General features: G+C 35.2%; 1 protein-coding gene across 1 annotated transcript; it reads right to left on the bottom strand.

Annotated features, from left to right (window-relative positions):
• Positions 1-1,635: 1,635 nt before the first annotated feature.
• Positions 1,636-2,360, bottom strand: LOC129249022 (transcription initiation factor IIA subunit 2). Its single transcript, XM_054888637.1, has 2 exons — positions 2,188-2,360; positions 1,636-2,104 (listed from the first exon to the last, which is right to left on the bottom strand). The coding sequence occupies exons 1-2, from the start codon at positions 2,257-2,259 to the stop codon at positions 1,850-1,852; spliced, it is 327 nt and encodes a 108-aa protein (XP_054744612.1). The 5' UTR covers positions 2,260-2,360; the 3' UTR covers positions 1,636-1,849.
• Between the last annotated feature and the right edge of the window lie 13,056 nt (positions 2,361-15,416).

Below are 15,416 nucleotides of genomic sequence, written 5' to 3'. Positions count from 1 at the left end.
TATGAAAATATTAATTTTGGTAACCTGTGTGTTTCAACTGAAGGCATATCAGAGGGCGCACTGTTAATCTTATTAAACGTTGTCCGTCATTGGCATTTGCTCTTGAAAATCTCTTTCATCTGGTAGTTAACAAGTATCTCCCCTTATTCTAATGTTTAATGTCCCCGCTCCTTCTTATCTATTTAGGGTTATCCTAATTCATTTAAATTCTCTGAAAAAGAGAAGATAATCACTTGCACCGCCTATACAACATTATTAAGGACTTCACGGATTACCAACTTTTACTCGAGCGGATTAGCTTAAAATAAATTGAGAAAATCCCATCTGATTTATTTATCTAGGTCAGCTTTTAAAAAAAATTTAATGCAATTACTTAACTTGCATCATTCTCTACTATCTAAGTACGAGTCTTTATGGTATATGTATATGCGCGGCGGCCGCCGTAAGCGAAGGGGGTGGTGCGTAATGAAAAACTTGTTCTGTTGTTGTTGTAGCAGCATAAACATTCCCCATACTTACATACGGGGAATGTTTCTGGAGTGACAGTCCTTGGCCGGATATAAATCCGGGTCGTTTCGGTAACGTAGAACCGACTGTCGTGGAAACGAAAAAAACTTGTTCTAATAGCGGCCGCTTCTCAGGAGGCAATATCAAACGTCCGAGTGTATTTCTACCTTGAAGAAGCTACTCATAAAAATCCATCTGCCTTTTGGAAGGGGACCCTCCATTTGTGGAAAGGCGCACACTACAAATAGGAAGAGAAGCTCGACCAAACACCCAAATAAAGGGTGTAAGCGACGATTATATTGATATATAAACGCGGCCGCCGTAGTCGAATGGGTTGGTGCGTGATCACCATTCGGAATTCACTGAGAGGTCGTTGGTTCGAATCTCGGTGAAAGCAAAATTAATAAAAATGTTTTTCTAATAGCGGTCGCCCCTCGGCAGGCAATGGCAAAACCTCCGAGTGTATTTCTGCCATGAAAAAGCTCCTCATAAAAATATCTGCCGTTCGGAATCGGCTTGAAACTGTAGGTCCCTCCATTTGTGGAACAACACCAAGACGCACACCACAAATAGGAGGAGGAGCTCGGCCAAACACCTAACAGAAGTGTACGCGCCAATTATTTATTTATTTATTTTTTTTTTTTTTTTTTTTTTTTTTTTTTATAAACTTGGTTTACCGCATTAAAAGATTAGGATTAGAAGTTTCCATGATAGTTAAGAAGGCCGATATTGTGGTGGCATTTCGTCAAGACTAAGCTGCTTAGTTGTTTGTTAAAGCAATATTGTCATGTTCTGAACAATGGGTTAGCTTATTGAGTGCTACCATCGCTAAGTGACTACACAAACGGAAAGATGTGTTAGATGGACTGGCTTAAGAGGAAAGGTGAATAGGTTCATCCGGTGGTGGTGGTGGCTGTTGCTTCAATACGAACCATATATTGAATTGTCTTCTATTGTTTTGGTTGTTTACTTTTTTAGTATGATTTTCAGTCATGGTGCATCTTTGATAATTTTTTGAATTGTAATCATATTAATTTCTGTAAATTTCTATGAAATTAACGCTTACGCTAATAGCCAAATACTTTCTTTTTTTTTGTAATTTTTAGATTCGGCAATCTTTACATTAGATACGTTTTACCATAAAAATATTTTTATTAGTGTTTATATTTGCAAGTATTCTTTTTATAAATTAGTTTACCACTATTATTAAATGTGTCTCCCACCCGAAGTCTCATATCAAACGATATGATGATGCGCCTATTCTACTATTTCAGCATATTTCTCTTCTCCATCGGTACTGCAATCCCCAGCGTTGTCTTCTTATACTGTGAGTGTTAATACATTATCCGTTGAACTCGCCACTTTTGCCATCGCATGCTACAATTTTCACTTTATCCACTTTAGCAAATTCATGCACTTCCCGGAATTCAACTTCATTTAGCATAAGCGTCCACACATTGTCGCAGAACCGGTAGGTATTTAATTTGTTCGCCTTGAAGGTAACGCGAGCCTTAACACGTTGATTAAGAGCAGTGTTGATGCATTTGTCAAATTGCAAAAGTACCTTGAATGCCAACGTCGGTGTAATATGTCCATACTAAAATAAATAAGCATATACAATATTTGTAACAAAATGAAGCTAAACTGTTTATTATCGCGTTTTATGGTGCATTTCCTTACCTGAATAAGTTCATCAAGACTTTCTTGCAAGGTATTTCCAAGTGTAGTGTTCCTGTATAGTTGATACGACATGTTTTAAAATATTCTCAGCACTATTCGGTCTACTTGTGTAGTTTGATTTTGCAATTAATTTCTCAATATGGCTAACAAACCTCAGACCTGGCAAAACGAAAATGACGGAAACACAAATGTCAAACTTTTGACATTATTCAGCGCATTAAGAGGCGCCATCTGCTGGGAAAATTTTCAAAGCTGCCAGCCCTAATTTCATTTATACTTTGTGAATATAACACTACGCTTGCGTATAGTAATAATAAAATAGTAATTGCATATAGTAAACTACAAACTTGGCGAAAAGATACTGAGTACGGAGTCAAAGCGAATTGAGTACTGGAGGTGGCGTCTTAACAAAAGAGTTACTTAATTTTTTGCAATTTTGACAAGGACAACGTCAGGTGCCTTAGCAATAAAATACAAACAAAAGAGGGAGATATTTGTTATCCAAAAATTCAGTAAATGGCTTGACAATATTGTGGTTTGTGAGTGAATTCGGAAGACCCAACTTCGTGTTCTGTCATCATTGGTAGCGGGTAAAGGCTTGCGCAAACAGGCGCGGTATAATCCCGTAAGATATGCGGCAGCGAAATATGCAGAGGAACACAAACTAGCGTGGCGCGGTTCAATACAGCAAAAAAACACTTGTTGCCATGCGTATAGGGACGGGCTCAAATCAATGTGATGAAATTTGAAACAAATTCGTCCTCTTCGTCCTCACGCTCTGAGGACGAATAACTACATATCTTAGTATTAAACAGCAAAGTTCTAAATGTGTATGTTTGAGAAAAAAAAGATCCACGAAATAAAGTGGAGGAGAAAATAATACTTTTGCAAAAAATATATGTGGTAGCTCTAGCTCTAATTTGTAACTCTGCTTCGATCTCCGATATATCTATTTCTTTGTTTCGTATGTGATTGAATCTTGTGTGTACGCATATTGATCTGAGCATCTGCATTTCCGTAGTATTAAGGGTACGCTGTGCAACTGCTGTGTCTGCGCGTGCCTCGGTACCGTAAGCCATAATTGGACGGACACATGTTTTGTAAAATTATCACGCGCATGCGTTTATTCCTCCGCACTATGTCCCTTAAAAAGCCAAAAATGCGGGCTGCTTTCACAGTTTGAGTTTTAACCTTATTGACGAGATCTCTTTGTGATGTTATGCTAGCTCTCAAATATTGAAAGCTCATAACTTGTTCGAAAGATGGCAAAGCGTCAAAGTGAAAACTGTGTTGCCGATCATATAATTTTCCCCAAAAGTTAAATTTTTACTACAATTTAAAAGTTTTTTATAAAACATGTTCGTATTTTTGTAAAGAAGCAACATGTTTTCAAATAAGGGAGATGATTTTTCAACAGGAGGCGAGAAAGCTGCTTCCATACTTCAACTTCTATAATTGAATCATGGTAAAACATATGTACAATGCAATAGGTTTTATATTTTTATATTTAATTTAATATTTATTTACATATTTACCTGTTAGAATTACTCTCGAAAGTAAAATATAAAAGTCCTGCCTAATGGAAGCGTGACTGAGATAACCTAGAAATTTTTTGACCAATTGGTATGGGCTTATGTAATACTTATTATACCCAATATATTTAATTAAAGGTATAATTACTACCATTAGCATAATGTCTTCATTTTTCGAGTCGTACATTGTGTTAATTTCTGCGCAAGTTGTGGAAGTAATCGGCTCCAAATCAGCCGCATTTGCCTTGATAGCTCTTTGACCGTCCATATTAGTTTTCCTTTGAGTTTTTGTTTAACTATTTTCCAAATATTTTCAATAGGGATGGCATCAGGCAACTGTGAAGACCAGTCCAACATTTCAATCTCATTTTACTGTTTTCATTCTACGCAACTTCGGCGTGGATGCTCGGTATCGCTGTTTTCTTGTAAAATCCAAGTTTGGTTAGTTCTTCCAAATATTTATCTTCGCAGATGACGGTAATAATGCTTTTTGGTAAATTTTATTCATCAAAACTACATTCCAAGTGGCGGTAAATACAATTAAACAGCGAAATCCTTTTTAGAAGAAGCACCCCCGAAAATGAACCGTAATTGGATGCTTAAGGAGAACTGTTTTACGTTTGTTGAGGTACCACAAATTTTTAAATAAAAAAAGAGGTTGTCTGTAAAGTCGGTTTACTGACGATAGTTTAACATGACAACGTCTTAAGGGGTTAGGGGTAGTCAGAATTTTCAAAAAATCGATTTTTTTTTTGCATTTTCTTAAAGTATAATGTTTTAAGAATATTGTGTAAAAATTTGAAGTGAATCCGACAAATACTTTTCAAGTTATTCAACAATTAACAAAGGGCGCTCGGCCGCTCCGGAGCCGATAGCAAAACTTTAAATGCGTTTTTCTCAAAACTATGTTTTTCAAACTGGTGAACACTGTAACTTAAAAACCGCTACGTAGATTTCAATAAAATTTGTACAGCTTTTGAAAAACATAAAAAACTTGTGCCTGATCGAAGGATTTTTTTTTTCAAAAATTTCGATTTTTTTTTAACAATTAACTGTTGGTTTTTTTTTCTAAAATCTGGAAAAAATTTTCTGAGGCCGCCATTTTGTTCATTTTGAAACAAAGAAAAAAAGCTTCGATCAGGCACAAGATAATCTATTAATAAAACTAATTTTTCTTGTCCGATTGGTTTTAGATGAATCTGCAAGGACTTGTGATGTTCACCGCAAGGGACTTCTGGAGAAACGGGCTTCACACAAACAGCGATAACTTTTGCAATTATTAATTTTTTTTTTTTGAAATTTTGGTGAAGTCAAGTTAAAACATTATGTTTTTATGCTATGTTTTTATTTTTGTTAAATAAATTAATTAAGTAGCAAAAAAAAAAATCGTTAAAATCATCATTTTTTCGGGCCTCTGACTACCCCTAACCCCTTAAGAAAATATTGATGGAATGGTTGCAATTTTCAAAACAAAATTTTAATTTTATTTGTTTGATAGATATTTTGTATGGATATAGAGGAGGAGGTAAATGGAATTGCAATGGAATAGGTCAAGTTACATTTACACAAACGTGAAAAATGACGAAACATTTATCAAATTCATGAAAGATATCTTCAATTTCGATTGTGCATCAGACGTTAATAAGTCAACAACACTAAGAGGCACCATCATCGATTTGCCTTTTTCAAGACACTTTACACTCGAAACACTCCCTTTCATTTCCTACTTTTTCTATCATCGTCCTATTCTCAACAGAGAAATGGTTCATTACCATGCGCACAGGCATATGCAAATACAACTATGTGAATTTATATACCTACATATGCGCATATACATACATATATATGCTCACTCAAGTAGGACAGAGCCAGATGTCGAACGTTGCCGAACGCGGGGGCCGATTGTGCTCTTTGTCGTTCGTTCCGCGCTCTCGCTTGCAGTTCAAGCACATTAGCTTACATTTGCTTGCGTATGGAATAGATTCGTATATTTGATATGTCCATATGACTTGTATGCATCTTTACATATAGATTTGTTCTTTTTGAAAATTGCGCGAAATTGTATATGTATATGCATGTTTATATACATACATTAGTATACAACATATCTTATAAGGTAAGTGGTAAATATTACCATACATTTTTTCCTTCATATATAATAAAAAAATTAATAATAATAACATTAAAACAACAGGTATTATTAACAAACTTGGTTTTATTTTAAATTATTCAAGTAAATCAAATTAATAATAATCAATAAGAAGGTATATGCAAATACAAATACGTGAATTTATATATGTACATATGCGCATATACATACATATATACGCTCACTTAAGTAGGAGAGAGCAAGATGTCGAACGTTGCCGTTCGTTTGCTTTGTCGTTCGATCCGCGCTTTCGCTTGCAGTTCATTCAAGGTAACGGCAATGAGCAAGGTAACGACAAATGAGCAAGGTAACACTAATGAGCAAGGTAACACTAATGAGCAAGGTAACACTAATGAGCAAGGTAACGACACATTTTTTCGTGCGTGCAGCCGGCTAAATCGAATGATAAGACGTTATCACGTCAAAATATGAAATTAACCTTACTCTTAAAATATGTGTATGAAATAATATTGAAGTGAAACGTTTTGAGCATTCATTAGCTTTATATTGACCATGAAATTAATATGGTTGGGATTATCCGATGCAGATCTAATATGCGTCGTTTATATTGATAATTTTTACTCATTTTGCAAAAAATCTCATAATTCCGTAATCGAAGAAAAAACTTTACCAGCTCTTAGTTTGAAGAGTCTCGCTTAAAACCAGATTTGTAGCATCGAGAAAGTATTGTAAATGTTTGGAAATATGTTAAAAATTACTTGGTACCAGGTCTGGGTTAAATGGCGAATGTATTGTAATAGAATCTCCCATTCAAGCTTTTGGAGCCACTGACGCGTCATTGAAAAAGTGTGTGGCCTAGCTTTGCCTAAATGGAATTCAACACCCTTCCTATTCGCCAATTTTGGCCACTATTCGTCAATCGCCTCTTTCAACCTGTCGGTTGTTGACAGTAGAGGTCTAAATTTAGTATTTGGCCCATTGTGACCCAGTTTTGATCGCCAATGAATCGCCTTCATTACGTTTCAGCAAAGAATCATAGGCGCCAATTCGGTTCAAAAAGTTAATTTGCTTCAATTCGTATGAGCCCACACATTGAGTTTCTTCTTGACATCAGTTGGGTTCACCAAGCACATAACTGTCAAAGAACTTTTTTTGGGATGTAATGCCACCTTTAGGATAGAATAAATGGCTGCACTTGCGAGGCTCCCACTTGGATAAATAATAAAAATTTGTCCGTTGCGATACCACACAGTGGGGGAAGCAGAAGGAAAAGGACAGAAGGTAATAAAAGAAAGAAAGGGCTTTGGATTAGAGGATGACGACAAACAGTAGCTAATTACGTTCGTATTAACCACTTCAAGCTACTGATGAATTTCACAGCTGTAGCAAAAATGTAAAAGCGTAGATGACTAAATCTTTGTCCGACGAGAGTAGAGAGCTGAGAAGAAGTTGCTGAGATGATTTCACATCGTCCTCCAGACAGCTTCCGCAGAAAGGACTTGAAGCAATCCCAAGTCTCACGGCATGGACACCTAATCCGATAAGGATGCCTACCAAATTTGAGAGTTGCGACTTTGTTAGCCTTAGAACGATCTTGCGACTTTGCACGTTTAAGCACTAGCTCAGCACTCACTGAGTTGACGCGAGGTCCATCTTTCCAGAAGTAGACAACAGGTTCTCAAGCGAACCACAATCCTCTTGGATTGCAATGAAACCAGGCCCCCTGCCTAGCCAGCTTATCAGCCCAGCAGTTTTTCTCTATGCCACTATGACCAGGAACCCAAATGAGCCTAATATCTAAGTATTCTGATGCAATCGCTTCCGGAAGCGTAAATTTGAGCTTGATGCGGAGCCCCTCGCAGGATACCCTCCACCAACTCTTCCGTCCAACTTCGAGTAATCTGTCGTCACCTTTAATGCAATTTGATGTAATTCACCCCCCGTGACAAAATGGAGCTCTGCAACATTTTGCCCAAAAATAGTCAGATTTTTCTTTTTTTCGTGCGTTCATTATATTGAGAAAATTATAAGGAAGAAATTAGAAAAAATTAACGAGACTTGCACTTTGCTACAATAAAATTTAATGGACTATAAGACTACATACCAAATTTTCCTAGGAATTCTAATTAAAAACCGCGGAATTGGGATGAACAACTTTTGGTTTTTTTCTAATTTTTGCATAAAGTTTTAAAATTGAATTTATATCGCTTTGTTAGACAATAAACCTTGCATTTACACAAAAATAATGAAAATTAAAGAAAGATTGCCAAAATTTGTGGAATTGTTGATGTGCACCATGTTGTCGCGGGTATATACATATATACATATGTACGTTGTGAGAAATGGCTCACTAAAGGCACATAATAAATAAATATTTTAAGGTGGCTAAGATTATTGAGATATATTTGTGTGTTATATATGCACATGCATTTGTATGTATGTATGTTATGTATGTTATGTTATGTATACACATGTATAATTAAATATCTAGAAACTTTTGCGTCATTATTGATGACTACTTGCTCCTCCTTCCAGCTTATCTGCATGCGCCTACTTTATGTATATATAATATGCAAACCCTTCATAATCGCACATGATTTTGATATCAATAATATTTGTGTATATGTACAAATACAAATACAAATACCTTAAATGATACAAAGATATCTTATTTATAACAGTCATCGTGACATCAACGTTGTGTTCAAAAGCGTGCAATGTACTTTGGTTTAACAAAATTCATCTGCATTATAAAGTAACTACTAAAATGCTTAAGTTCAGGGGGATCACACAAGAGAGTTTTTGAGCACTCAAAAGATCGATTAAATGAGTCATCCGCCTTATAATCCTGATTTGGCACCTAATGATTTCTTTTAGTTCCCGAACATCAAAAATAAAATGCAAGATCAACGTTTTTAAACGACTGAGGAAGCTGTTGAAACCTTTAAACAGCTCGTTTTGGAGGTATCTCCTTCTGTGTGGCAAAGGTGCTTGGAAAATAGGTTCTTGTATTAACTTCCAAGAAGTATATTTTGAAAAAAAAAAGCAATTTTCATTATTATTTTACTGTGTTTTATTACACCGCGTTACACACATTCTGTCCTATGAACCAAATATACTTTTTCGGAAAGGGGGTAAAAAATAAAAATTCGGCGGTGTATCGGCGATTTTCATGTACACGTCACAATTTTTTTTGTTTTGTATTTTATAACTTTAAACGAGCAATTCTTGTATGCATATCTGTATAGCCACACGATCTCAGGATTAGCTTAACGGATTTGAATGAAATTGGGCACACAGATAGTGTATCACATTTCTAGGCTTTTCATCTAGGTGTTGCCACTGACAATGTTTCACAGGGTTGCCACCTGTTCGAAATTAAAAAAAAATTTGCATGAGATATACCCATGTGGGTATCAAAAGAAAGGTATTTCACTCCGCATTGCAATAGAGATATAAAACCCCGAATTTTTTATTAATTTTATTATATTAAAATTAAAAATTGTTACATTTAAAATTTTTTAATTTTAAAATCAGCCGCCACTATATTCCACGGCGTAAAGCCTGATGCAAAGAGTTCGGCTGTTCTCTTTGACAAATTTCCTTCTCATACAAGGTCAATGAAGTCGGCTTGCGTTACTAAATATGGCACTGCAGTCCCAAGTTCACTGGGTGTTGGTACAAATTCGCATCTCGCATTCGATGCAAGAAATGTTGATAGCATTGTTGGTGCTACTGTTGGTTCTCCATCCCTTAATTCGGGAACATCATCAAAAATATCCATTGAAGCCGCTATACGTTCTTCTGGTGAGTACATAACCACTGGAATAACCGATTCTACATTAGCGTAGCGAATTTTGTTGCGGCGAAAGCATTGGTACCCTTTAGTTTGAGTAAGTTACACAAAAGTAGCACAGTTCACTTCAGTGCACCGTACGTGGTAGCCAAATTGTTGGTACAGATTACTTTATTGTTGAACTTCCATCAGTAAACTTGCATAAATTTCTATAGCAATAGTCGCACACGATTTCCGGAATATACCACAAGTAAGGAACATAAGCAGTCTTGAATATTTTCTGAAACGAATTAACCACTGTTTTCGTAATATTTTAAAAATTTTTACTAGGTGCGAATAAGCCACAAACGTAACAAAAGTTATTTCGAGTCGGGCACTGCTTTTTTCGTAAGATGAAATATACAGAAAGACGTTTTCGAACAACAGAACATATTTCTTCTGAAAAGGGCACTTATCAAAAATTTTACGAAGACAAATGCCGCCAAGTATTTGTCATTTCAAAATCAAATTAGCTTGCGGAATTTTTTCCATTCGTATTTTTCAAGCAAATTAAATACACACATATTTATATATGTTTTTTACTTTAAACTGAAACTCAGTTGGGCTCGTCTTCACTTTTAGTAAAGTGTGACGGATATCTATAGTATTTCGATCACTGCTGCCGAAAAAAACATTTTCAAAGTTTTCAAACATTTTGTAAGTGAAGAAAAAACGAACACAAAATACAGAAACCGTAAAGAAAAAATATGTTTTCACTGCACATATATTTTTAAAAGATTTTGACAGCATTGCGTTTGCTTCAGTTTATCTAATAATTTATTATCATGTAAGCATTTTAAAATAAATACATAAATCAAATATTTTGATTTTAAGAAAATTTTATTTGTGATTCAATATATGTTTTTTTGGCATCCTAACCACCCAATCGCTAAATAAAAAAACCCAATCTGCTGCTCTATTGCTATGACATGTTGAAATAGTGCCTGCTAAGGCAGTGTTCGTACCACCTCAAGTTCTCAGTATGAGCACCACTGCGACACAGCTGAAAAGTCGGTTACTTGATTTCATTCATTTCATTTACAATTTAATTAATTGACCAAAAAATGTCAAGTTGTGTTTATAAAGGAATACCATATCTTTTAAAATCTACTTACAGTGATTCACTCGAATCAAAGCATACGCTTTGGATATTATTATAATGTAAAGTGGGACATGTTTTGACAAATATATACTTAAAACATTTTGTTTTTTCGAAGTTCACATACCAACTGTGACTGAAGTATAGAAGCAATTTCCCACAGCTCACAAATAGGGACTAAAAATTATGTCAACGATGCAGTATACAGCTTACTTCGGCTGAATTCCTCTCGAAGGCGTTTAAAACGCACAACGGTAACAGATCTTATGGAGAGCGAATGGCTGTTATAGTGTAAAATCATCTTGAAATAAGCTTAATTATCAACTAAAAATCCAACGTAAAATCTCTCTTGCCAACAAGTGCTACTTTAGACTAAGTAGGCAATTGAGTAGTAAAGTCCTCTCTCGACGAACAAAACTAACACTCTACAATATTCTCATCATGCCCGTCCTAACGTATGGCGCAGAAGCGGGGGCGATGACAACAACCGATGAAGCGACGCTTGGAGTGTTTAAGAGAAAGGTTCTGCGCAAGATTTTTGGACCTTTACACGTTGGCATCGGCAAATATCGCAGGCGATGGAACGATGAACTATATGAGCTTTACGACGACATAGGCATAGCGCAGCGAATAAAGATCCAACGGCTACGCGGGGTCATGTCGTCCGAATGGATACAAACGCTCCGGCTCTGAAAGTATTCGACGCGGTATCAGCTGGTGGTAGCAGAGGAAGAGGGCGGCCTCCTCTGCGTTGGAAAGATCAGGTGGAGAAGGACTTGGCTTCACTTGGTGTGTCCAATTGGCGCCGGTTTGCACGAGAAAGAAACGACTGGCGCCCTTTCTGAAACTCGGCCAAAATCGCGTAAGCGGTTATCGCGCCAATAAGGGGACAGATACCTGTAAACGGCCATATTTTCACTGATTTTCATTAAAATTATTTAAAATGAAGAAGTCAATATATTTTTTTTCAAAATTGGCCTACACTTTATTTATACAGTAAAATAATATACAAGTTTTTATTTTTATTTTAATCATTTAAAATGGCAGATGTACACTCAATTCTTCCAGGAAGGTCGCAGCGGGGCTTCTCAATCGGCGGGCATTGTATCATCGGCGTCAGTGACCTGAATACAAAACACCAAAATTTTTTTTCTTTATTAATGTCATAATTTCTATTTGAGTTAACAATAAATGAAAAAAAAATTCGCGGAATAAAATGCTTAAAAAAAAAAAAAAATGAATTTTGGGGCGAATTTTCCTACTATTTTTGCTTCGAAAAAATTATTTTCGAAAACTTGAAACACATAGAAAGTAATGTCATAAAAAAGATGTGTGCAAAATTTCAGGGAGATCGGTCAATTACTTTTCGAGTTTTCGTGTACGCCAATTCGAAAAATATAGTTTTGAGAAAAACGCGTCCAAAGTTTGAATACAACGTAACTACACCTCTCCCAGCGCTCGCACGCAAAGAATAGAGTCGTCACGGTTGACGATCTATAATATAAGAAATACTTAAATTTATGTTCTACAATTTTTTTGACATATTCTTAAAGGATTATATTAGCATTTTATGAAAAAAAAAGTTCCCTTTAAGAAGAAGAAGATCAACTAAAAATTGCTAAAACAAATAAAAAAAAAAAAACGCCGTCGAAAATCTGACTTTTTGATAGATCATATCATAAATATCTAGTTGTCCTTCTTTCGCTTCTGAGACGGCAAATAGTTGCCAAAAGTTAAAAATTTCCTACCTGCGAACTAAAACCATTTTCAAGTGCTACCAAATATTTTATTGTATGGAAGTTTGATTTTATTTTATTAGGGACATTCATCTATACGCCTAACACGTATCAATTCCATGTGTCCACAACATCGCTTCATTTTGTGTGAATTATGAATATTTTTTTATTTGCATTTCGATTTGTTTTCTTTAAATATACAGATTTCTTAATTATTTTTCTTTTTTTATTGCTTAAATTTGAATTTGTATATGACTGATTAGTTATTTTTCGCCTTGTAAATCAATCAAACCTCGTAAATTTACGAGCGAAATAGCTGTGCGAGGCGGAAAGCAACCCGGTCTCGCTCCCACCACAACCGGTTTTACGTTAGCCACTCCCGCAGTATTCCCCGTATATATATATGGGGAATATTTATGCTGATAGACCAACAACAACAAGCCTCGCTAATAGAGTTATACAAATATTATCGAGGTACGCTTATATCATATAACAGTGCGCGTAAAAGTTTAAATACCAACCTTTTGTTTATTTAGGAGTTTAGATCATGAGACCAACTTGGTTTTGAATGTTTCTGATTATTATTATGTCGTGAATTCCTCATATAGGCTTCGTCTACATGTTCTTGTCGACCGAGAGCCTTTCGGATTCCAGTCTAGGGACATTACGAATCTGGCATCATGGGAATTTATCTCTGTGGAAGCCAAGCTGTAGGCTACCGGACGGGTTATTTGTCATTTCCAACTTATTCTCAGCTAACCTCTATATCTAGAGGCATTTCACTATCCGAATAAGTTAGAAATGACAAATAAGCAAACCCGAACAAGCAGCGGATACTGTTCTAATCTGTAGTGGAGGTGCACAGTGAGCCCTATACTCTTTTAGTTAAATACTACAAGGACGAAGTCAGCATCGACAAGGCGAGGAGATTGCGCCTTTAAATAAACATCAAGCCCGAATCTGTTGCATAGTAGGCGGCGGCAAATAGCCAACATCAAAACATTGTATTATTTTCGTTAAGGTACTTGACCACCTTATAAGTTTCAAAAAATTAAATTTTTTTTTTTTACATTTTTTCAATCCTTATACTTTTAAAAATCATCACCTGAAACTGTTTTTTTAAATTCGAATTCTAACAAAGTGAAATCAGTGAAAATGTGCAGGCGCATCCTGCACTCATTACTTGCTGACTCAGCGGAAAGAAAATAGCAAGTTTTAACTTTAAACGCGTTTTTCCAGAAATTACTTTTTTTCGAATGGCGGACACTTTATCTCCGAAACTGCTTAGCCGATTTTAATGATTTTGGTCTTGTTTTATTTGTTAAGATGTTTTGTATGCCAATTTACCACATTTTGCAAAAAAAAAGTTAATAAAGTATTGCTTTTTAAGCATAACATTGTGAAAAACAGGGGTGTTTTCTTAACTTTTTTTCAAACATCCGCCATTTTTTTATTATTTTTTTTTTTGTCAGTTTGTGGTAAATTCTCACGCAAGGAACCTTCCTTTTGAAAATTTTGTTTCTCTCTTTTGTTTTAGAATTACCATTTCTAAGATTAACTGTCCGCCGCAAGACATGATTTTCTTCAGGCCTCGACTTTGGCGCCTCCTGGATATATGTTAAAAAAAGAAATTTTAATAAATCAATTTTTTTTTGTATTATATAAGCTCTAAATAAAAATTAAAAAAAAAATTTATTTTAATATATTATACAGAACATGAAAAAAAAAAATTATTGAATATGTTGTACTTTTTAGCTTTCCAAGGTGGTCAAGTACCTTAAGGAAAATAAGCTTGGATATTCAAATTACACAGGTCTGCAAAAAAATGAGTTCGGAATGTCCTATAAAAGTGTAGTGTCATTTCCGAAGTAATTTTTTGCGTAGAATCCGAATCCGGGGTTTAAATTGCTCTATCACGTCAGGATTTTGAGATATCCTAACCTAAAAGTGCAAAAAACGCTGTTTTTGCCCATTTTTTAGGTTATGTAGCTACGCAGATTTTGCTCTTCATAAAAAAGTAAGCATAGTATTTTAAAGTATAAGTCTTCCTCTTTTAAATGCCGTTGAGTTTGCTAAAATATCTTTATTTTTCACTGAGATATCACATTTTGAAGTTTCCATGTTTGTGAATTTTTCGATATTCGAAAATCAATTGAGATAACATGAGACGTGATACGGTCGATTACATAGTTGCACAAAAAAAATAAAAAAAACTTCAGGATATCTCAAAATCCTGACGTGATAGAGCAATTTAAACCCCGGATTCGGATTCTACGCAAAAAATTACTTCGGAAATGACCCTACACTTTTATTGGACAAAACATTGTCGACCTGTGTTATTTTAATTTCTCAAATACTGTTTAATATTTTTATCAGCAGGAATTGGTTTTGGGAATAATAGTTAATTTCAAAAAATCCAATAAATTTTAATTTTTCCCCTTTCCGTGTTGATTGTGTTGGTGCTCTTATACTCGTATGTATCTTTATTCCATTATGCTTTTAATTTCTTAAAAGTTTCATAAATAATATAATATTGTAATAATTTTATTTTTTTTTAATTAAATGTAGTTAATTCTACCACAAGGTAGGTAGGGTGGTTGTCATAAGACACACTTAGACCTTTCGCAGGTCCATTGTGATACCACTGGAGCTTATCCTTACTCTACGTGTTCCTTTTCAAACCATCCGGTTGCTTTAATAAACGAGCAGAGCTTCGTTAGTTTTAGATGGGCTATGTCCGCTACATCGGTTAGAAATGCTGTATCAAGAGTGCGCAGCCTTCTCATAGCTAGGCTTTCACACTGACATAAAAGGTGTCTGGCTGTTTCCTCTTCTTCTGTATTAAGACAGCTTCTACAGAAATCGAAGTACCACAAATATCATATAAATCAGAGCTCAAACATTTTACAAAATTTAG

The sequence above is a fragment of the Anastrepha obliqua genome, chromosome 1 (assembly GCF_027943255.1).
Source record: "Anastrepha obliqua isolate idAnaObli1 chromosome 1, idAnaObli1_1.0, whole genome shotgun sequence".
Classification (NCBI taxonomy): Eukaryota; Metazoa; Arthropoda; class Insecta; order Diptera; family Tephritidae; genus Anastrepha; species Anastrepha obliqua.
This window is presented reverse-complemented; position numbering and strand designations above follow the sequence as displayed.

Bases quoted from the DNA above. Each gene is read 5' to 3' on its own strand.
- LOC129249022 (XM_054888637.1), bottom strand. From the start codon at position 2,259: ATGTCGTATCAACTATACAGGAACACTACACTTGGAAATACCTTGCAA. The intron at 2,105-2,187 runs GTAAGGAAATGC...TATTTATTTTAG, and splicing joins GTCTTGATGAACTTATTCAG to TATGGACATATTACACCGAC.